Source organism: Microcebus murinus, chromosome X (assembly GCF_040939455.1).
Source record: "Microcebus murinus isolate Inina chromosome X, M.murinus_Inina_mat1.0, whole genome shotgun sequence".
Taxonomy (NCBI): domain Eukaryota; kingdom Metazoa; phylum Chordata; class Mammalia; order Primates; family Cheirogaleidae; genus Microcebus; species Microcebus murinus.
Genome location: NC_134136.1, coordinates 40361847 through 40385348, shown reverse-complemented (window position 1 = coordinate 40385348; position 23502 = coordinate 40361847). Strand labels below are relative to the sequence as shown.

The following is a 23502-nucleotide window of genomic DNA, read 5'->3' as shown; positions in this document are numbered from 1 at the left end:
CCTCTTCTTTTCTTTTCTTTTCTTTGACAGAATCTAGCTCTGTTGCCTGGGCCAGAGTGCTGTGACGTCAGCCTAGCTCACAGCAACCTCAAACTCCTGGGCTCAAGGGATCCTCCCGCCTCAGCCTCCCAAGTAGCTGGGACTACAGGCATGCGCTACCATGCCCGGCTAATTTTTTCTATGTATTTTTAGTTGGCCAATTAATTTCTTTCTATTTTTAGTAGAGATGGGGTCTCGCTCTTGCTCAGGCTGGTTTTGAACTCCTGACCTTGAGCAATCCTCCCACCTCAGCCTCCCAGATTGCTAGGATTACAGGTGTGAGCCACTGCGCCCGGCCAGCATCTCTATGTTTCTTCACTAAAATTTCCAGAAACAAGAATCTAGTCTAGCTCATCTCTTCATGCCAGGCTACAATATCATCCATTACTGGCCAGCCAATGAGAGTGGTTGTTTTGTGTCAGATGCCAGTGTTTGAGCCAATCCTCTGTGGCCAGAGGCAGGGTTGGGGCATAGGTTATAAAATGTGAAAACCTAGGCAAATAAGAAAGAGTTGTGCGAAGCAGTTGCCCTTAGAAGGCAGTGTTGGCAAGCAGACTCAGATTTGTATCTCTGGTGGGAAGAGTAAGATTACTTTACTAAGATAAGGTCCCACAGAGTTTCCCTGCAGTGACTAACTGACCTAAATAAAAGGGGGATAAAGGCAAAGGACACAGTGGAAGACATAGGAAGCCAAACAGGCAGGAATGCTTGGCATAAAACTGGAATGATTTCTCTGGGAAGAGGTAGTGTGGTGCCCTGCTCACCAGGAGAAGCCTACTAATATATATGTTCTCTGGAGATCTCAGTCCAGCAGCTAACTCCAAGTTTCCAAGTTACAGAAATCATAACCTAATTTCAGCAAGTATGGACCTAACTGGTGCTTAGAAAAAAAGCTGGATTTTAGGAGGAGTGGTCTCTACATTGTTATCTGTAAACCAGACCAAGGCAGAAGAGGTTGGAGAAGCCAACCTCGCTTTGTAAGTCATTGTAAAAAATATTTTGGGTGTAAAAAGTATATTGGCCTGTCTCAATTTCCAGTATTACCCTTTCTTTATGAGTTGTCACCTCTGCTATCTACTGTACCCCACCACCTATGGCATGGCAAAGAAATCCTATTGAGTTGACAGTGTCATAGAAATGTAAGGTAAAGGGGAAGTGTAAGTTCTGCGTGGAGGAGGCAGAATTTGAGCTGAGCTAATCTAGAGGGAATGTTGGGGTGAGAGAAGACATGTTATATTTTTCTCTACCTGTGTGTATGCTTTTCTTTCCAGGACTACTGATAAGCTCAGGCTGTGCCTTATACCCCTTAGGATGGAATAGCCCGGAGATAATGCAAACATGTGGAAATGTCTCCAATCAATTTCAGTTAGGTAAGGTGGCCTGGGCAAGATGACAGTGATGGTTCATGGGAAATCTGTTTTGCCTCCTCTTGGAGGGTCCTCTGCTTGCTAATGGTACTTGCCTGAATCACTCTCACCCTATTAGCTTATGGGGAGTAGTGGCTTGGCCAGACACATCTGGCCATGTTAACTCACAAGGGTAGGCTCTAAATTTCACATCTTTATCTCTTCACACCATTTATGTACTTTTTCCCAGAGACTTTTGACCAGTTTGGGGCAATCTTATGTTCAAAGAGATTTAAAATACTTGGAGACTAATGATCTGCCATCTTCTGAGTAAATTCTAGTTCCTACTAGTGTTTCTTTCTAGGCACTATTTTCCAAATGTAAATCAACAGTATCTCTTATCAGTCTCCACTAAGGATGTAATAAGAGGTAATCTAGTTTACATGAAGCACAAGGAACTTAGATTAATTATTGGAAAATGTTTCTAATGGCAAGAGCTGTTAAATATTATAATGGGCAACATAAATAGCTCTGGACCATTCTTTGGTTGCCCACTCTCACTGAGAATGGCTTAGATTCACTATTGTGAATTGGTAATGGATTAGACTTTAATTGGAAGATTTCAAAATATTTCCCAAACATATCATGATGGAAGAGAGTAGCAGTGGAAATGTCTAGGTTTCCTTGAGTATTCTCAATTATACAAAAGGATTTGGGAACAATGAGGCCACCTATCCACATATAGCTTGTGCTCCCACACTTCCTTTTTCTGTTTTCTGAGTCTCACCTGACCCATATTTGGATGAAGGAGTTGTTCTCTGTACAAACATAACATGAGGGAAGGTGTAACAAACATGGACTCTAGAATGTCCAGTGTTCTTGACTCAGGGCAAGGCAGGTTAATATAACAATTCTATAATAGGTAAAGGAATGAGTAAATACTTGGAGGAGGTACTGAAGAAAAGGGAAGCAAGCCACTGGTCTTGCTAGCTGGGATACAAACTGAACATTTAGCACATTTCTCCTACTTGGTTGTGGGACTGATTCTGTTTTTTAAAAATAGCAGTTTTACTGATATATAACCTAGATACCAAAATATTCACTCTTTTAAAGTGTATAATCAGTGGTTTTTAATATATTCACAAGGTTGTGCAACCATCACCACTATGCAATTACAGAAGATTTTCATCAGCCCCTAAAGAAATACCTTACCCATTAGTAGTCAGAGCCCATCTCCCTCTGCTCCCAGGCCCTGGTAAACCACTGTCAACATGGATTTACTTATTCTTGATATTTTATATAAGTGGACTCATTTAAGACATGTTTTTTGTGTGTCTAGATTTTTTCACTTAGCAGAAAGTTTTCAAGATTCATCCATGTTGTAGCATTAGTCAGTACTTTATTTCTTTTCATGGTTGAATAATATTCTATGGTATAGATACAACATATTTTATTTATCCATTTATCAGTTGATGAATACTTGAGTTGTTTCTACTTTTTGGCTATTAAGAATAATGTTGCTATGAATGTTTGTGTACACATTTTTGTCGACATATATTTTTATTTCTGTTGGGTATATATTTAAGAGAGAAATTGCTGGGTCAAATAGTAACTTTATGTTTAAGCCATTTGAGGAACTGTTAGGCTATTTTCCAAAGTGATTACACCATTTTAGATTCCCACCAGTAATGCACAAGGGCTTCAATTTCCCAACATCTTCACTAATACTTATTTTGCATTTTTTATTATAGCTATCCCAAGGGGTATAAAGTGCTATCTCATTGTGGTTTTAACTTACATTTCCCTGATAACTGATGATGTTGACCATCTTTTCATGTGCTTCTTGGCCATTTCTTTTTTGTAAACAAATAATATACAAACTTTTATTCAAAGTTAATTCAAGAAAGACATGTTGGCTGGGCACGGTGGCTCACGCCAGTAATCCTAGCATTCTGCGAGGCCGAGGTAGGCGGACTGTTTGAGCTCAGGAGTTCGAGACCAGCCTGAGCAAGAGTGAGACCCCATCTCTACTAAAAATAGAAAGAAATTGGCTCAACAACTAAAAATATATAGAAAAAATTAGCTAGACATGGTGGCGCATGCCTGTAGTCCCAGCTACTCGGGAGGCTGAGGCAGAAGGATTGCTTGAGCCCAGGAATTTGAGGTTGCTGTGAGCTAGGCTGACGCCACGGCACTCTCCCGGTAATAGAGTGAGACTCTGTCTCAAAGAAAAAAAAAAAAAGAAAGACATGCTTTGGTCATTTTTAAAGTGCGATTAATTGAAGATCTCAGAAAATTATATCTGATCAACATACATGACTATTCACAGAAAGCTCTCTCTTCTGTTAATAGCAGCTAAATTTGTACACACAGAAAAAATTCTTAAGACCATGTAAATGTCATTTCTATATCTTCTTTGGAGAAATATGTATTCAAATACTTTGCCTATTTTTAACTGGGTTATCTGCCTTTTTTCACTGAGTTGTAAGAGTTCTTTATGTATTCTGGATACAAGACCCCTTTCAAATATATGATTTGCAAATGTTTTCTCCCATTCTGTGGCTTGTCCTTTCACTTTCTTGATAACATCCTTTAAAGTATAAAAGTATTTAATTTTTATGAAATCCAATTTATCTATTTTTTATTTTTTTCCTGTGCTTTAGGTGTCACATCTAAAACTACACTGACAAATCCAAGATCATGAAGATTTACCCCTATATCTTCTTCTAACAGGTTTAGATTTTTAGCTTTTATATTTAGGTCTTTGTTCCATTTTGAGTTAACTTTGTGTATAGCAGAGGCAGAGGTCCACATTCATTTTTTTGTATGTGAATATCCAGTTGTTCTAGCACCACTTATTGAAAAGTCTGTTATTCCCCCACCCCCATTGAATGGCCTTGGTAGCCTTTTTGAAAATCAATTGCCCATAAATGTAAGGAATTTTAATTCTATTCCATTGATATATAAGTGTATCCTTTTGCCAGTACCAAAGTGTCTTGATTATCATAGCTTTGTAGTAAGTTCTGAAATCATGTGAGTCCTCCTTTCTAAAGACTATTTTGGCTATTCTGGGCTCCTTGCTTTTCCGTGTCAATTTTAGGTTTAGCTTGTCAATTTTTACACAAAAGCCAGATGATATTTTGATAAGGATTGTGTTGAGACTGTAGATTATTTTGAGGAATATTGCTATTAATAATATTAAGGCTTTTCAATCCATGAATATGAAATGATTTTCCACTTAGTTTGGTCAGCTGTAATTCCTTTCAATGATGTTTTATAGTTTTCACTTATTTGGTTAAATTTATTTTCTAAGTATTTTATTGTTTTTCTAAATTTTTTTCTTTTATTTTTAATTGAAAAATAATAATTGTATATGTTAACAGGACAATGTGAAGTTATTCTACATGTACAAATTGTGGAATGATTAAATCAGGTTAATTAACACAAAATTATTTTCTGTGTTTTTAACTTAATTTAATTTAGTTTTCAGATTGCTTATCGTTAGTGTGTATAAATACATAAATACAGATGGTCTCTGACTTACAATGATTTGACTTAAGATTTTTTGACTTTAGTATGGTGCAAAAGTGACGCACATTCAGTAGAAACTGTTCTTCAAATTTTTAATTTTGATTTTTTCCTGGGCTAGAGATTTGCAATACTATATGCACTCATGATGCTGGGCAGCAGCAGTGAGCCACAGTTCCCAGTCAGCCACATAATCACCGGGATAAACAACCCATACTCTATAGTGTACTGGGTTGCCAGATGATTTTGCCCAACTGTAGGCTAATGTAAGTGCTCTGAGTACCTTTGACATAATCTAGGCTAAGCTATGATGTTTGATAGGTTGCATGTATTAAATGCATTTTGACTTACGATATTTTCAAATTATGATGGGTTTATCAGGATGTAACACCATTGTAAGTCAAGGAGCATCTGTAAAAATTATTTTTGTATGTTGACCTTGTGTCCTGCAACCTTGCTGAACTCCTTTATTAATTCTAATGATTTTTTAAGTGAATTCCTTAGGATTTTCTATATACAAGGCCATATTATCTGAGAACAGAGGTAGTTTTACTTCTTTTTTTCCAAACCGAATGCCTTTTGCTTCTTTTCCTTGCTTAATTTCACTGGCAAGAACTTCCAGGACAATGTTGAATAGAACCAGTGAGAGTGAAAATCCTTATTTTATCCCTGAATGTAGTGGTAAAATGCCAGTTTTTCACCATTAAGTACTAATGTTAACTATGTGTTTTTGTTTTTGTTTTTGTTTTTTTTTGCATAGACGGATGACCTTTATCAGGTTGAAGAAGTTCCCCTCTATTCCTAGGTTATTGAATGTGGTGTTCATCATGAAAGGGTATTGGATTTTGTCAAATGCTTTTTCTACATCTACTGAGATGATCATGTAATTTTTGTCCTTTATCCTTTTAATATAGTACATTTCATTGATTAATTTTCATATGTTAAACTAACCTTGCATTTCTGGGATAAATCACGTCCATGGTTTATAATCCATTTTATTTGTTGCTAGATTCAGTTTGCCAGTATTTTGTTGAGGGTTTTCGCATCTATATTTATTAAGGATATTGGTCTGTAAATTTCTCTCCTTGTGATGTGTTTATTGGATTTTGGTATTAGGATAATATTGGCTTCATAGAATAAGTTGCTATGATTCTACTTTGATTCACATAAAATACCAAAATAAAAAATTAGATATGTGATTTGCATGGAGTTTTCCAACTTTATTTTCTTCCCTAATCACCATCCTTAAGGACCTAGTTCACAAATGGGCAGTTCTATGTGTGGCTGCCTCTGTTCCAAGTTAAGGGCCTCCAATTCTCTTTTCTACATGATCATTATTCTTCTCTTTCTTCTTATACTCATTTTTTGGTATCATTCCTTCTCCATTACATTCTTTTTCAGTTTATGCTTCTCTTCTGAACCTTATGTCTCCTGAGGGCCCTAGCTCTCTTATCTTCAGTGCATTGGATACTGTGCTGTTCTATGAATCTTTAAGGAATAAAGGGATTGCTGAATCCTGCTTGCAACAAGCCCCAAAGGTCCCGTTTTTAAACTACTTTTCAATTCTTTCAACTGTGTAAGTGTCTACCATGCTCGGAGGCCCACATTTCCTGTCTATATTCTCCATTTTCATGCCTCCATATTAGCACCTTTCTGGTTAATGCTGAAAAGGAGTAAAAACCTGTGCCATCTTTGATCCTTTCCTGGTCAGTTTTCCAAACATACAAGATCTGTCCCAACAGACTAACAGTTGTTCCCTTGAAAAGTGGAGGTGCCAGGAGCAACAACAAAACATTTAGTAGAATTAAAAAGAATATTTTATGATGTTTTGGGAATGTCATTCTTGGGATTGCCAAAATTTGGGAATGCCAAGGCAAGAAATATGGCCTTTCTCCTCATACCTTTCTTTAGTACTCTGGGGATCCTGGCAGTGTGGAAACATCTTTGGCACACCTTAGGTCAAGGATCCTCAAACTTTTTAAACAGGGGCCAGTTCACTGTCCCTCAAACCATTGGAGAGTGCGCACTGTAGGCCCGGGATGAGTCGGCTGCTAAGCAGGACAGGCAGCGGCGACAAAAACACCCAGAGGGCTGGATAAATGTATTAGGCGGCCCACATGTGGCCTGTGGGCCGTAGTTTGAGGATGCCTGCCTTACGTATTATGTGAATGGATGAATGAAATAGAAAAAAATTATCCTGGGTGTCCAGTGTGCAGAGTTTTATGCCTTTTTCCTTGGGTAATAGCATGGTGCACTGAAAGACCATAGGCTTTAGAGTCAAAGACCTCAGTTGGTATCCAGGATTTGCCACCTAAGCACTTACGTGAGGTAAAATTACTTTATATTTTTGTCTCAGTTTCCTTATCTGTAAAACATGTGTAATAATAATATCTGTTCCAGTGTTAGTGTTAAGATGAAATAATAAAAAGTATAATAAGGTACCTAGTACAATGTTTCACTGAAATTAAATGGTGGCCTTCTTTAAAAGATAGCACAGGGGGTAAACTATCAATTGATAGAATTTACCTTGACTCTGTGAAGGCTCTATACTCTACTATGTGTTTTGTAATGTAGAAAAAGAGATGCACAGAGGAAAAAGGAAAAGAAAAGAAAAAAGAAAAGAAAAGAAAAAAAGAAAAGAAAAGGCATGGCCCATATCAGAGAAATAAGCTTTTTACCCTGACTTGCTTGAGAGAGATGAAAGGGGTAAGAAGGAGAATAGACGTAGGCATTATCAATCTGTCAGAATAAGTAAAAACAATTTCTCACTCTGACAGACCTCCTGCAGACTGCAGTATAAAGTGGTCACCCTCATGTCTTCAACTCCTCTTTCCCTAGGTTTTCATTTTTTAGCCCTAAATTGAATTATCAAAGATATAACTTGTATTAAGGCACTGATCTTGATGTCTGTATTCGATTAAAGATAGGCACAAATTCTTTGACACTTTTCCCATAGAGAAGCGGAATCTATTTCTAATTCCTATTCCCCAAGTCTGTGCTGGCCTATAGTTGCTTTAACCTAATCGAATAAAATATAATTAGAGCATTAGACTTAGTACTCTAATTAGCTTCTTTATAGAAGCTAAATAGAGTATGGCAGAAGTGACATCAAGCTTGTTCCAGGACTAGCATCTAAAGAACTTGCAGTTTCTATCTTGGCTTCTTGGAGCTCTGAGCCATCATATAAAGAGTCTGGTGTTAAGATGAGTAACACCATTTAGTAAGCTAGCTATACTAGAGAGACCACATGGAAAGTCTTAGAGGTACCTGGAGACAGGGAGAGGCTCAGCTGAGTCCAGCCTTTTAGCCATTGCTGCCAAGGCACCAGACATGAGAGTGAGGCTATCCTGAACCCTCCATACCAGCCATGTGAATACCACTGAATGACCCCAGTTAATGCCATTTAGAGTAGAAGAATTGACCAACTGAGCCCTGATCAAATTGTGACCACAGAACCATGATATATAATCAAATGGTTGTTGTTTTAAGCAGCTATGATCTGGGGTAGTTTGTCATAAAGCAATGGATAACCAGAAAAATGCCAAACCATATATATACATATATTTATTTATTTAAGATTGTTACTTTTAATAAAAATAATTCATGTATATGACAAAATAAATCAATACAAACATAAAGGCTTAAAATGTAAAGTCAACCTTTTTCCTGACCTCAATCCCATTCCTCAAAGGGACCATTAAGTTCCTTTGGTATTCTACAGAATTTTAAATAAATACAAAGTATGTGTTTCCAACTGAGATCATATTATCTATCTATGTAGCTAGCTAGCTATACTGTTCTGCATCTTCAGTTTTTCATTTGTTCATATCTCTTGGAGAGCTATAAATGTTTATAGATCTTCCTCTTACATTTTAGGTATGCCATGTTTTTCCATTGTAGGGATATCATGTTCTCCATGAGGGCAGGATTTTTTGTCCATCTTGTTCATTGCTGTCTCCCCAGGGCCTGCTTAAACAGTATGAACTAGTAGGCACTGAACATTTGTTGAATGACTAAATCATATAATAATTAACCACGCCTCTATTTATGCACATTTAGTTGCTTCCAGTTTTTGGCTTTTCCAAAGCATATTTCAGTGAACAACCTTATATATATGTCTTAGTATACTAGTATATCTATAGGACAAAGTCCTAGGATTAAAATGATTGGGTTAACAGTTATTTGCATTTTAAATATTCAAATTTAAATTTATTTACTAATGAATTAAATGACCTTTTAAGAGGCAGTACTAAGTTATTCTCCAAGTAATAGTGTGAGTTTGCCTGATGTTCCACAGCCTCCTAGGTTTGGGGGATCATCGACACTTCAATTAAATTTCCATGACTTGTACTGGGCTCTCTTCTCTTCTTTCTCAACTCATTCTCCCTAGCTGAACTCATCATACAGAAGTCACTTCACCTCTCTGTAAACTAATCTTCCTGATCATAAGATGAAGTTAATAACAGTTCCTATTTCATTAGGTTGCTGTGAAGATTAAATGACATGATACATGTAAAACACTTGGAACAGTGCCTGATACATAGAAAACATTCAATTGGTGATAGCCATTATTATTATCATTTGTTGGAATTATTGCTTTTAATTGTGTTAAATACATAATTTTACTAATTAATCTAGTTTAATTTTATTAAATTGAAGTATGTAATTTATTTTAAATTACATTTAAATATGTAATAGCCACAATGTGACTAATGGCTACCACAGACAGCATGACTTGATTGTCTATGCTCTTAGCTGCTATGCTACTCCATAGAGGAGGCTCTTAAGGAGACTCAGAAAGAGTAGCCAGAGAGACATAAAAAGAAAATTAAGAATGCGGGAGTCACAGAATCCAAGAGAAAGAGAGTATGTCAAAGAAAAGTGTGCATTCAACTGTGTTTAATGCTGTTGCAAGTTACTAGATAAGGATAGAAAAGTCATCATTAGAGTCAGATAGACAAAGGTGACCTAAAAGAGCAATTTTGGAGTTATAGATCTCAGAGGTATTGTGATATGATGAATATGAAGGCAGTGTGTATGGATAATTCTTTGAAAAAGTTTTGCTATCAGTAGAGCAGAGAAACTAAGCAGTAGCTGGATGAGAATGTAGGATGAGGAAAGGCTTTTCCTAAGATGGACAAATGCTTAAATGTGGATGAGAATGATCCTGTAGTGGAGTGGAGATTGATGTAGAACAGCAAGGTCCTTGAGAAAGTGAATGTGCAATGAGGAGGAATTTTTCTTCTGTTATGAATAAATGTAAGTAAGAGCCCTGAATAGATATTTCAATTGATTTCCTAATAGACATATTTCAACTCCACTGTATTTTTTAAAATCTTCTTAAATCCACAAACTACTAGGGAATTCCTTCATACCTGATGGCCTATAGACAAGGAACACCCAAATAGGCCCCGTTGAGAACTTAGCATAGTTAAATACTTCTAATGAGACATAGCTGTTTTTAAACAAGCTTAGAAAACCACTCTGTTATCAATAGCACTTATTTCTAAGGTAAGGTCTGTACTGTCCATCAATGGATCACATTTGCAACATGTTCTCATGAATATGATGGAATATGACCCTCAAAAAACTCATGCATAGCTGATGGTAATGTGCCATTTTTATAATGAGAAAATTCTGAAATGGAGAGCTAAAGTGATTTGTGTAAGGTCACACAGAAAAGTGAATGGAGCCTGTCTCCTAATTCACTGTCCTGTGTGTGCTACGACTTCTTCACTTCTCCTTTGGTGAGGGTATGTCTTGATCTGCAAGGTCATTTGAGAAATTTTTTCTTTAAGATACCATTTAGCTCTATTGTTTTCAGAAACACATAAAACAAATGTCTGAAACATAATGGAAAGTACCCAGTATTGCATCCTGTCTCCTCAGCGCCACCCTCAGCCTCAGTCCCCTATCAATCTTGTAATATAATCAGAGTAGAAATAAATAAGGCAGTGGCTGGATGTGATGGGATTCTGAAAGTGTCCCCAGTGGAATGGATATATATGGGAAATTTTAAAGTGTCTCTAGATTTGATGTGCACTAATAAAGGCATCTAAATTGTCTTGCTAAACTCAACCATAGAAGAAAGGTATAGAAAGTTTTTGTGTTCCACAAGTTCTTAGATCATATACAGTCTACCTGGGGCCCCTTCTGATCTCCTGGGCTGTCTAGTTCTTATGTACTCTTTGTCTCAGTCTTTCTTCTTGAAAGAAGAGTTTATGTGGGTTTGGGGAAGACACAGCCCTAAAGACAAAACATATAATTGCAGAAAGAATCCCAAACCCCTAGTCCCTCAAAAGTCTGACCTCTTTCCTTCCACTGTCTCTGCTGTTTCTAGGGTCTCCTTTTGTGTCTTTCAGTCCATCTTCCAGGTCTCCTGCAGTCCCAGTACTCCCCTTGTACCTGCTCTACCCCTCTGGAAAATCACTTACCTAACTCTCACCCAACAGTCTTCATTTGAACAGTTTAGGAAATTGACTGCTTTTGTTCACTTAAAGAAGAAACTATCAATGGAATATTTAAAACAGAAAATCAACATACATTAAAATACAGCTTTCACTGAAATCTACAATAGGATGGACCTTGCAGATGAATCAGTGAACTCGTTTATAGATACTGCGGCCCAATAAGGGCAGGTGACTTTCTCATGGCCCTACAACTAGTGACCTGGGACTAGCTTCCTGATTCCTATGTACATGAAGATGTTGCTCAATGGCAACCCAACACCTGTTTGTTGAATGAATCAACCATTCAGTAAGAAGGGGAAAGTCAGGCAAAGCCTCCCAGCAACAGCCCTGTCAAGTACAATGCCTTTCTCACACTTTAATTTTATTAAATAAATGAAAGAGTTAAGGTGATAAAGGTGCTTTGCTGATTGTTAATTGGACTCTAGCCATCAAGTGAAGATTTTTGTGGACTTCATCCCACACAAATGAATCCTTAATAAGTCCAATGCTAAACTAATGCATTTGACTCCACCTCCTAGATATTCTTTTCCAAGTCTCTAATTGACACCAAAAGCAGTGGGAGCCAGGGAACAGGAAAAAAAAAAAAAAGCCATGGGAAGAGGGCTAGCCATAGATTATCTAGTTGTAAGGCTTCAGCAAATCTACAACATCCTTAGCTCTGTGACCTTGGGCAAATTATTCAGCATTTGTGAGATTGTTGCTACCTCATGGGGTTGTTGTGAGGATTGAATGAGATCATGGATGCAATACGCTTTGTACAGTGTTTAGTATATAGTAACCAGTCAATAGTTGCTGTCTGATATCATCATTATATTGATACCAATTGTTGAAATGAAAATGTTCCCAGTACTTCAGTTTTCAGGAAAAGGATCTATTATAGCAAGGAGCCAGTATATTTAGCATAAAGGATAAAAGCACAGGCTAATGGTAGAAAGACCTGGATTCAAATATGAGCCTTGCCACTTATGAGTTGTGCAAACCTGGGTATGGTATTTAACTTCTCTCTGACTCCATTCACAGGGATTGGTGGTATTAATAGTATTTCTCTCCATAGGGTTACTGAAAAGATTAAGTGAAATAATAGATACATACAAAACACAATAGGCTGCATTAAATGTAATTTGCTATTAGTAGCAGTCCAGTTCCCAAGAGCCTTTTTGGAGGGGATGCCCCAGGCTTGGCTTCTGGGAGAGACCCCCACCCCCACCTTGGCAAAGGCCTACAATAGAGGCTACCCACAGGCCTGTGTGGTGTGTGCTCCCTGTGTTTCCTCTCCTGGAGGCTCATTTCCTTTGCTCTCCTATCATTTCCTCTCATTCTTGCCAGTTCAAAGCCTTTTACGGTGACTTGGGGTTTGGCCTTTGTGGGTTCAGTTTTCAGGCATTTCCTGTTACCTTTCCTTTCTGTTGGTTTCCTTCTTCATGGACAATTTGTTTTCTTGTGTTCCCCGGAGCACAACGAGGCAGCTTAATGCATTCCCATGCCCACAGAGGAGCATCAAACCGTGGTAGAAACAGCCCTGGCCAGGATATTAGGACATCCAGGTTTTAATTTTCCTAAGCATGCTTGGGCATGTCACTTTCTTACTCTAATCCTTTCTTTCCCTGTTTTTACATAGAGAACATTGGACTAGATGGATGAGTAACCAGTAGCCCCAGATACTGACTGTTGTGACACACCTACCTTTATGGCGAGGCCTTTAATCTAATTTCATATTTATCTATTTTGTACTTAAAAAGCAGAAGAGTAGATTTCAGGTGCTCTTACACACACGTACACACACACACATATACAAAGAAACAAAGTAACTATATTAGGAGACATATTTTAAATTGCTTGACTGTATTAATTATTTCACTATATGTGCATCAACACAACATGTTGTATACCTTAAATATATACAATAAAAAATAAACCAATCTACTTAAGGCATCCCTTCCTAAGGAGAGAAGCTTTTTAGTATCACTAATCCATGGAAGCAGAGGCCAGGAACTGGCTGAGAAAATTGTCCAAAGCAACTCATCTACCATCAGCTGGAATGTCCTGGCAGCTAGTCCTTGAAAATTGCTCAAGTGTTGCTTAAGGTTTTTTAGTTGCCTGTCTAACCCATGCAAAGAGGAGTCTCCATCCAGAGGAGAAGCTGGGCTAAGCTGGAGGAGGCAGGAGGAAATCAGTGAGTCAGAATGCAACTTAATTCACCAACACATCCTTAGTGCCTGGCACATTCTTAAAGATCTCTAAGTGTTGTATTGAATGGAATGAACTCATCGTAGGACGGCACTGTTGCTGACTGTGTGACTGTCATTTCACGTCTTTAAACCTATTTCCCCATGACTAAAGATGATCTTAACTACTTTCAGGAATTGTTTTGGCCATAAAGTGGCAAAGTGCATGTAAATGTGCTTTATGAAAACAATGCCCTACAGGTGTAAGGCATAAAAAAGTACAAAGCTAATCTAACATTAGATTTTCTCACTGATCATCTTATATTCAAAATAGTGAGGTGCTTAAAGTAATGAGACTCTATATATCCCATGGGGTGCTAAGCTATTTTCATTTTGAATAGAAAAAATAATGATGGTGCTTATAAATATGTCTGCCTTTCCTGAAATAGCTCACATGAGAAAGGGGAGCTCACCCCTGAAGTAAGGTGACTTTTAACTCTGTGACTCCAGAGGGAGACAAGGCTGTTTGTTACAAAGGCCTCAAGAGCAGGTCTTCTGCTTTACTTGGCTTTATTTCTCCGGCATCTTGCAGAGGGCCTAGGGAGCTCAATGACTGAAATAAATGAATGTGAATTGTGAACTGGTCGTCTATACAGAAGATGACCACGCGATGGCAGTAAAGTCAGACGAATTCATTCTGTTCTGCGCTTTCTCAGTCTTGCCTCTTGGTCCTTAGATCAAAGAATGTGAATCACCCTTAATTTCCTTACTTCCATTTCTTCCACTTCCAATTCCTTCTATAAACCCTGGCATCAGCTTCTTTTTTCTCTTTCACCTTTATTATTCACCTTTCTCTGTCTACTGTAGTATAATACTGTGTTCTAAAGCTTTTGTTTAAAAGCAGAAGGGGGATGCTAATGCATAGCACCCATGTCACAGGGCACATCCTCATGAAATGATGTCATTTAGTGTAGGGCCTGCACTCAATCACTGTGAACAATAACTGATATTATTACTGTTGTTATAAGTATAGGTTAGACAACCCAGAAAGTTTTTTTAATAAAGTGAAATGAGTTTCAAAGGCAGGAGCCAGGAGGAAAGCCAAAGACAGTTGCTCCAAACCTAGTATCAATTCCCTGGCCAGGCTAGAGGTATGAGGGTGAAAATATATGTTTTATCTGTGTTCTCTATCATATGACTTTTTCAAACCATTGTCAACAAGCCCCACCAGTGAATTATGAGAAATTGTGAGAAAGACAAATGTATCTTTCAAGTGAAAACACCTAGCACTGCATCAAGGACAGTGTAGGTTCTCAATAAGAGTTGATTCCCTTTGCTTTTCTTCTAAAAGCTAGATCTGGGTGGGCTAATGATATGTTCTGGGTCAGGTGGTTCCCCGCAGGGCTGCACATCAAAATCATCTAGGCCCTCTCCCCAGATGTACTAATCTTATAGTTCTGGAGGGGAGCCTAGGAATCTGTATTTTAAAGCTCTCTCAGACATTTGGGGGAACTAATGGATCAGCTGACAGAATGTTTAGCTGAGACAAAGAGGAGCTGAGAAATAAGTATTTATTATTCTAGGCACTGTGCTAAGGGCCTCATATGTGTCGTCTCATTTGATCCTCCTAGCTGCTCTGTGAGGTAGGTGGCGTCACCTCCGTCACCTCACCACCTACTCATGGGGGAAGCTGAAGCTCAGAAAGATTAAATGACTTTCCCTAGAGGTTCAGTGTGTGGCAAGACATGATTACATGATTTCAAACACAGTTCCCTGGAACTCTGGTCCCAGACTCTTCTCTGTGCCACACTGATATCCCAAGCACACGGGCTTGGACCTAGTCTCTGCACCCTCTAACTAAGTGGGGACCTTAGATCTTTCATCTGGCTGTTCAATTCCTTCCCCTGCAATAATATTTCTGCCTCTGGCTAGGACTTGATGAATGAATAAAACAAATGAAAGAGGAACAAATGTGATAATAGTTGAAAAAAGTACTTTATAAGTTGTAAAGTGCTATACTCATATTGGGTAGTATTATGTGTGGCATCTTTTATTATCCAGGGACCTTGGACCCTGGAAAGGTCTCCATGGAGTACATCTGTTGGCTGATAGAGCATGGATGAAAATAGCCAAATGCTCAAAACTGGCATTGCTGGTGTGGGCTAATATGAAGGAGCATTTGCTTCTGAATCCTGAGGTAGGTTTGCTGGGTCTGGCTTTCTAGCATTCTTGAGTATTTGAGGATTATGTCAAAAATGGATGACAGTCACTCAATAAACATATTCTGGACATTTACTGTATACAAGATGCTGAATAAGGCAGTGCAAAAATGCAAAGAAATAGTCTTCAAGGAGCTTGTAGTTTATTTTAGGAGACATGATATGTCTGACAAATATAGCCATAATGACATCCATCCCAAATGTGTGGTATTGTCAGAAAGAGTAAATACTATTGTGATGTTAAGGCACACAGTGAGAAATCTAGAATCCGTCTTCTTTCCCTTAATATCAGTTCTCATCTAGATTACTGAAAACAGCACCTGACTTTCCCTCTATTCCCCAAAGACACTGCAAACCATGCCCTTGATCATTCTCCCATTGTGTGATCAAAGTGACATTTCTAAGATGCAAATCTGATGTCATTCTTCTTATTTAACAATGGTTCTCCATTGCCTTCAAGATAAAGTCCAGACTCTTTAGCAAAGATTACAGGAACTCTGCCCATCACTTCCATTATCACTCTATCTTCTCTTGGCCAGCCACCCTGAAAATACCATGTTCCTTCACATCTTTGAAACTTTGCATGTGTTACGACTACCTTTGCTAGAAATAAGATTCCACCTTCCTTGCCTAGCTTACTTCTTACTCTTACTTAAAAACATCCTGCCCCTTTTCAACTGGATTTGATGCCCCTCATTCATATCCTTGTAGCATTCTACATTGTAGCACTTATCATACCAATAGTTTGTTTATTTGTCCTACTTCTGCCTCTGGCTCCCTTTCATTCATCTGGTTTGTTGATTTCACCTATCTGGTAATACTTGTTTAAAGAGCTTACTACAGTGCCTGGCATGTGGAAGTGTTTGACCAATATTATCTATTACTATTTTAGTTACTGACTTAATCAGCTGAGAAAGTTCAAGTGGAAGCAAGCAGAGGGCTATCGAGCAGATATTAGAGGAGAGGTGCCAATTTCTTAGAGGCCAAGTGTCCTAGAGAGCTCATGCTGAATCAGAGATGTCCAAAATTTGGTTAGCTGGGTTTTGACCTCTCTCTTTGGGGATAGTGCCCAAAGCTCTTCTAAGAAGCTGCTCCAAGTGTAGCTAATGGGCTGTATAAAGGCAACACCAGGTGATACAGAAGCTTTTTCAGAAGCTGGTGAGGATAAATACATAGAAAGATCCAGAAGCACCATTTAACTTGGCCTGAGACATGGTTCCCCCCATTGAAGAAAAAGATGAGCAAAGTAGCTAAGAAATAGAAGCTGGAAAAACATGAGGAAATGTCAGAAGCTAATGCTCAATAAGATGAGGAAGATTTCAATAGAAGGATTCAATTGGCTTGGCAGAAATGTGTGACAGACAAGGAAAAAATCAGCTAAATCAGGACATTTCTATCATCATGAGGATTTGCCTCTTCATTGAGTACTACCCTAGACTTTCTAGCAAGTGCCTTGATCTTCCTTTACCCTTTAGAGCACTGGGTTGGACCATGAAGTTGAAAACCCAGAATGTCCTACCTCCCTAGCAGACCTGATTGGGTCAGATAGTCAGTGGCTACTAGTAATGACATGTTTACCTAAACAATTGAAGTTTTCAGAGGTTTTTCTTTTCTTCTTCTTTGGCGAGGGAGCCTGGCAGGCTTCTGGAACCTTCAGTAGGCTCTGGCTCTCCAATCTGGGCTGCTGTTGACACTCACGCCCAGCTTAGAGAGTGAGAAGAGAGCTTTTCTCATAGCTTTGGCTGTCTTTTTACTGAGGGGCGTGGTGGGGGTGGTAGGGTGTTTGGAAATTGCTCTAGAATTTGTGGCTTTGCTTTATCTTTGAAGATTATTCATCTGTGTTTGCTGAACCTAGCAGGGAAAGTTCTCCACTTGTTTAGTTTGGCTGCATTAAAAATGTTTTTATGCTACCTAGGGAGACTCTATAGTCAGCAGTATCTCTCTGAACAGAGGGGATCATCAGCTTCTTCCAAAACCCTGGTGCTCCTGCCAACACAAAATTAAGATCCCCATGGCAAAGACATGCTGAGTCAGCGAATAGCGACCCTCCCTCTCCTTTACCCCACCAGGCACATATAACAGCAGTTTGAGAGATGCTTGTTGCCTAATTTTATTAATTTAGATCAGGGGTCCTCACACTACAGCCTGCGGGCCACATGTGGCCTGCTGAGGACATTTATCTGGCCCACTGGGTATTTTTGCCGCTGCTGCCTGTCCTGCTTAGCAGCCGACTAATCCCGGGCACCGCACTCCCCAATGGCCCTCCAATGGTCTGAGGGACAGTGAACTCGCCCCATGTTTAAAAAGTTTGAGGACCCCTGATTTAGATGGTGCCACAGTGATGGAAAGAACAGGTGGCTTTGCTGAGCTGGGTCTACTTTGGAAAAATTAATACCCTCACTAAGAAGAGGTCTGGTAAAGAGTTCAATTCCCCCTATCTCTCAGTCCCCATGTGCCATGATCTCTAGTGTTTTTCTTCCATCTACCCCACCAACCCTCCTTGAGTCTCTTCCTCTTCTCTGATCTCTCTCTACTCCTTTACCTCACTCCCTATCAAATGCTAAAGAATTCCTAAATGTCTCTCTGTAGCTGAGGGTCTTGTACTCAGGGCCAGTATAGGCAGCCTGGCTTGATATGGAAAAAGTTGTGAAGGCTGTGAAGGCCCCCAGATGGCTCCCAAACAGATTTCCCTGCATATCTGTCCTGTCCTTCTGCACTGGGACAGGACAGATACTCAGGGATGAAATGCAGGTTCCCATTGTAGGTCCTCCTTCATCCTTTGTGTTCATTCCTTCCCTTATTATGCCTATCTAAGGCCAGAGCAGTGTCTTGTCAAATTTCCTTGTTGTTGGAGTATATTAGATGAAAAACATGTCAATATTGTTCTCTTTGCACCATACCTGAAACACCGCCCAATTTTCTGACTCCAGGAATTCCTAGAATTTAGACCTCATCTTTGTAGAGGAATACAGCCTCTTCTCTATATCCCTGAACTATTCACATTCTCCAAACAGCTTTATCCCTTCCTGCCCCACTCCAAAGCTCCTAACTACTTCATAATTCTTATTCCACGACCACCACCATCACCCTCTTCCCTACCACACCAATAGCCATGGCTTTTTGCTAATTTACCACTGATCCTGGGTCACAAGCATGTCTTTGTTCTAGAGTAACAGTTCTTAGAACTTGACTTTCGGCAACACTTGTCTCAAATTATTTTTATTTATTTATTTATTTATTTTTGAGACAGAGTCTTACTCTGTTGCCCAGGCTAGAGTACCATGGCGTCAGCCTAAGCTCACAGCAACCTCAAACTCCTAGGCTCAAGCGATCCTCCTGCCTCAGCCTCCTGAGTAGCTAGGACTATAGGCACACACCACCATGTCTGGCTAATTTTTTCTATTTTTGATAGAGATGGGGTCTTGCTCTTGCACAGGGTGGTCTTGAACTTCTGAGCTCCAGCAATCCTTCTGCCTCAGCCTCCCAGAGTGCTAAGATTATAAGAGTTAGCCACCACACCCAGCCCACTTGTGTCAAATTTAATCTTCATCTATCTGAAAGTTCCATTACATTTCATCTAGCTCTAGTCAGTTTTAGAGATGTTAGTTGTTATTATATTCTTGCTATATCCCTGATTCCCTGACTTTTTCTCCAATCCTTTAGGGGCTGGGAATTCCATTAGATGATTCTCTGAAAGAGAAGACTCAAGAAACTCAAAGGAAAGACTTACTTCACTCTCTTTTTTATGTTTCTTTTTTCAACCTTGTTTCCTTCTCACTCCAAGGAGGACTTCTTTCTTTGGATTAGTTCTCCAGGATTCTCACCTTCTAAGCTAGCATTCTGAATATGTCCCCTGAAAGGGAAGCCTTTCTCTAAGATTCTGTCCTACTCTGATTTCTAATTTTGATGGCCACACCAATGTTAGGCCCTACCACAAACATTGGTTTGGGGCTAACTCCTCCCCAGTAGCTCATCACGACCCATTGACAGCTGGCCAAATACCATGTCCCTGAAAGGCATAGGACTAGGGCTCTAGGGAAGGCAGTAAGTTTAAGTGGCAGCCAGTGACAATTTTTCTCTAAACACTAGAGCTGTAAAACATAACTTAATGCTGAATCAAAGGAAACAGAGTCAAACTATAAACCAATTTGATTTGCAACTTGGAATAAAAGCAACGTGTCTTGATTTAAATGTCAGGCCCACTGCTGAGTGATGATTTAATAACTTTTATGAGAGATTCTGTCACAGCAAATTCAACACTGGGATAGAGTGACTCACAGATAGGGTGTTAGAAACGATATAGAAGAGCACACAAAAAATCCATGCTTATCTCAGGGCTCATCCAGAAGCTTTGCATAAAGCTAATTTACAGTTAGAACCTCTTTTCTCTCCCCATCCTGCCACCCAATCTTTCTCTTCACAGTCACCCATACATGGGTATGGAGAAAAATTCTAGGTGTGATGTCAGCTCCCTGCAGTATTTTCTGAAGACACAGGCTTTTGAACAATTCTGGCTTGGAGGCTCAGAACCAGGGCATTCAATCTGAAGGCAGGGCAGCAGTGAGCCTGGCTGTTTCTCAAGGGACTTCCAGAACTCATCTGGTCCTAGTGCCCTGTCTTTAGGCAAGTACTTAATTATTTTCCCCTATCTTAAGAATGAGAGAGCTGAGATCCAGTGGGGATCCAGTGGGGTGAAAAGATTTATTCAATGACTCCAGTCTCCTGATTCCCAGGAGATCAGAGATTCCACCTCAATACCTTGTGAGATCTCTCTCCTTGACCTCCCCCAGCTTTCCAGGGGTAACATACCAGAATGCTCAAGGCTGACCATGCCTTGGTCTCAGTCTGCTTCCCAAGCCAAGAAGGAACCATTCATGATCATTTATAACGGAGGAAATTCCATTCTGTTGGGCTAATCTTTCAGTCATCAGGATTCATTTTGAAGGGAATGTAAAGTATAAATGTCTGGTGTTTGTCTAGATGACGGTTGCTCAACCTCAACAATGTTGACATTTTTAGCCAGATCATTTTTGTTGTAGAGTTTTTATGTATTGTTGAGTGTGTAGCAGCATTCCTGGCCTCTGGTTAACTCTCTCTGCTGATATCTTCCATGTGCCTCCAATCTCTTTTGTACAGACCTTTCAGGTTAATCTTTTCAAACCATACCTTTAACATAGTGGTTCTCAATGGGAAACAGCCTCTCCCCACTACCTGGGGACATTTGGCAATGTCTGCTGACATTTTGGTTTTCACAACTTGATAAGGAGGAGGAATAAGTTGCTGTGGACATAAGTGGGCAGAGGCCAGGGTGCTATAATATACAGTACAACCCCTCCACATATACACAACAAAGAATTTTCTGACCAAAAATGTCAATATACCACAGTTGAGAAACGTTGCTCTAGCATATCGTTCCCTGGCCTTCCATTGTTCCCCATAGCTTGTGGGAAAGATGACAGATTTCATGGCCTCTCCTGATGTAGATTCAGCTTATTTTGCCAACTATAGCTCCTTTTTGAAACAACTCTGGATGTTATGCTGCCTCTGAAGCATGTCATCTGCTTTCTCACTCATCTAATTTTGCTCACACCAACCACTCCTATGCCTGGAATGCCCACTTCCCACTATTAAATCCAAGTTGAAATGTCTCCTCTATAAAGTCTTAGTGAGTCTGAATTCTCCCAGCTGCAAATACTTCTTCTTTCCCTAGATGTTCCTATAGTATTTTACTTATATATCTCTTAAAGCACTTATTACATTCATAATACAATGGAGAAATTTCAATTGGAAGGAGTTTTTAGAAATCTCTTCAATAAAATTATTTTCACTTAACAAAAGGAAACTGAGGTCCAGAAAGGTGAAGTGATTGGTTAAAGACATTGTACATTCCCACAAAACTTGGATCATAGTAATTTGTGTCCTTGGCTTCATTCTCCTGGCATGGTTGAAATGGATGATCATGGACTTTGAATTAGGCCTGGCAGTCAAATTTCAACTCTGACACTTGCAAGTTGGCCAAGTCATTTACCTTTCTGAAACTCAGTTCCTTCAGCTGTAAATGGAAATAATCATGGCTGCTATGAAAATCAAATGAGATTGTGTATTCAAAATGCCTAGCACGTAGTGAGTATTCAATACATATTTGTCAGATAAATATAAGGATCAATAGTACTTCAAAGAATAGGATTTAGGGATTGGTGATGGGCAATGGGACTTCACTAAAAAGTGACTGGAGGCAGAGGGTGGCAGCTCATTGCCACTGCTCCCTACTTTTGCACACTTCCCTAGAAGGTTCCCTCTATAGGCCAGCAGACCAGTGTTCAAGCTTTCTGTGGAGTATCTCAGTGCTGACAGTGGCTCTCCAAGTGGATAGGTTGTTCTTAAAAGATTATCTTTTTCATTTTGTAATGCCAGTGATACAACATCTCTGTTTCCCCAGGTATCCAACCCCACGGGTTGGATAAAAGATGTATTTCTACAGAGGTTGAACTAGTTTGCAGTCCCACCAGCAGTGTAGGAGTGTTCCTGTCTCTCCGCATCCACACCAGCATTTGTTGTTTGGGGACTTTTTGATAAAGGCCAGCAATATGGAGATACTTCAAAGTGATACTAGTAGATCTACCATTTGATCCAGCAATTCTACTACTGGGCATCTACCCAAAAGATCAAAAGTCACTTTATGAAAAAGACACCTGCACTCGAATGTTTATAGCAGCACAATTCACAATTGCAAAGCTATGGAAACAACCCAAGTGCCCATCAATTCATGAGTGGATTAACAAAATGTGGTATATGTATACCATGGAGTACTACTCAGCTTTAAGAAACAACGGTGATATAGCACCTCTTGTATATTCCTGAATACAGCTGGAACCCATTCTACTATGTGAAGTATCTCAAGAATGGAAAAACCAGCACCACATGTACTCACCAGCAAATTGGTATTAACTGATCAACACCTAAGTGGACATATAGAAGTAACATTTATCGGGTGTTGGGAAGGGGGAGGGGGAGGAGGGGATGGGTGTATACAACCACAATGAGTAAGATGTGCAACGTTTGGGGGATGGACATGCTTGAAGCTCTTACTCGAGGGGGAAGGGGGGCATGGGCAATATAAGTAACCTTAACACTTGTATCCCCATAATACACTAAAATTAAAGAAAAGATGTATTTCTTCTGTTTCTCCTTAGTTTCCTGTATGGCAGGAGCCTGGGGCTTAGATGCTGTTTAGTAGTCTACAATACGCTTAGGGTAGCAATAGGAGTACTTTGGTATTGCCTCCTAGCCTGGTAATACTTGGTTCTGACTTCAGTAAGGTTTATTGTGGCCTTGTTAGCCAGCTCTTCATTCTGAAGCTGCCCACTTTGTCAGCTTTCTTCCTACCTAGTGCTTTGGGGTAATGGCAAATTGCATTTATCCCTCTCATTTGGAGAAATGAGTCTTTCCTTCGTCCCAGGGTGCATGTACCTAATAGAAATATCCCCGCTACTTGCATGAGGAGATGACCTGAAAGGAAACTGAAGAAATAGAGTGCAACTTCTGATGCTTTGTCTTGAGTAGATGGGGAATAAGCTGGGAAAGATGAAGTTGCTCAATAGTGGGCCTGCTCCACAGCTGGCTCCTGTCTACTCTGCCATGTGAGGGCAGGAGATTTTGGTTGGAGGGGGCTAGAGGAGAAGCTCAGGTGAGCCTACTACAAATTTATCTAGGAGCCCCCTCTTTAGGGCTTACA

General features: G+C 39.5%; 1 protein-coding gene across 1 annotated transcript in view; it reads left to right on the top strand.

The window, feature by feature from the left end:
* The window catches only part of LHFPL1 (LHFPL tetraspan subfamily member 1), a 44423-nt gene that overhangs the window by 9499 nt on the left and 11422 nt on the right, over window positions 1-23502 (top strand). Inside the window, exon 2 of the mRNA XM_012749678.3 lies at window positions 1311-1409. Coding sequence (XP_012605132.1) covers window positions 1311-1409 — 99 coding nt within the window. The remainder of the gene's footprint in view (window positions 1-1310; window positions 1410-23502) is intronic.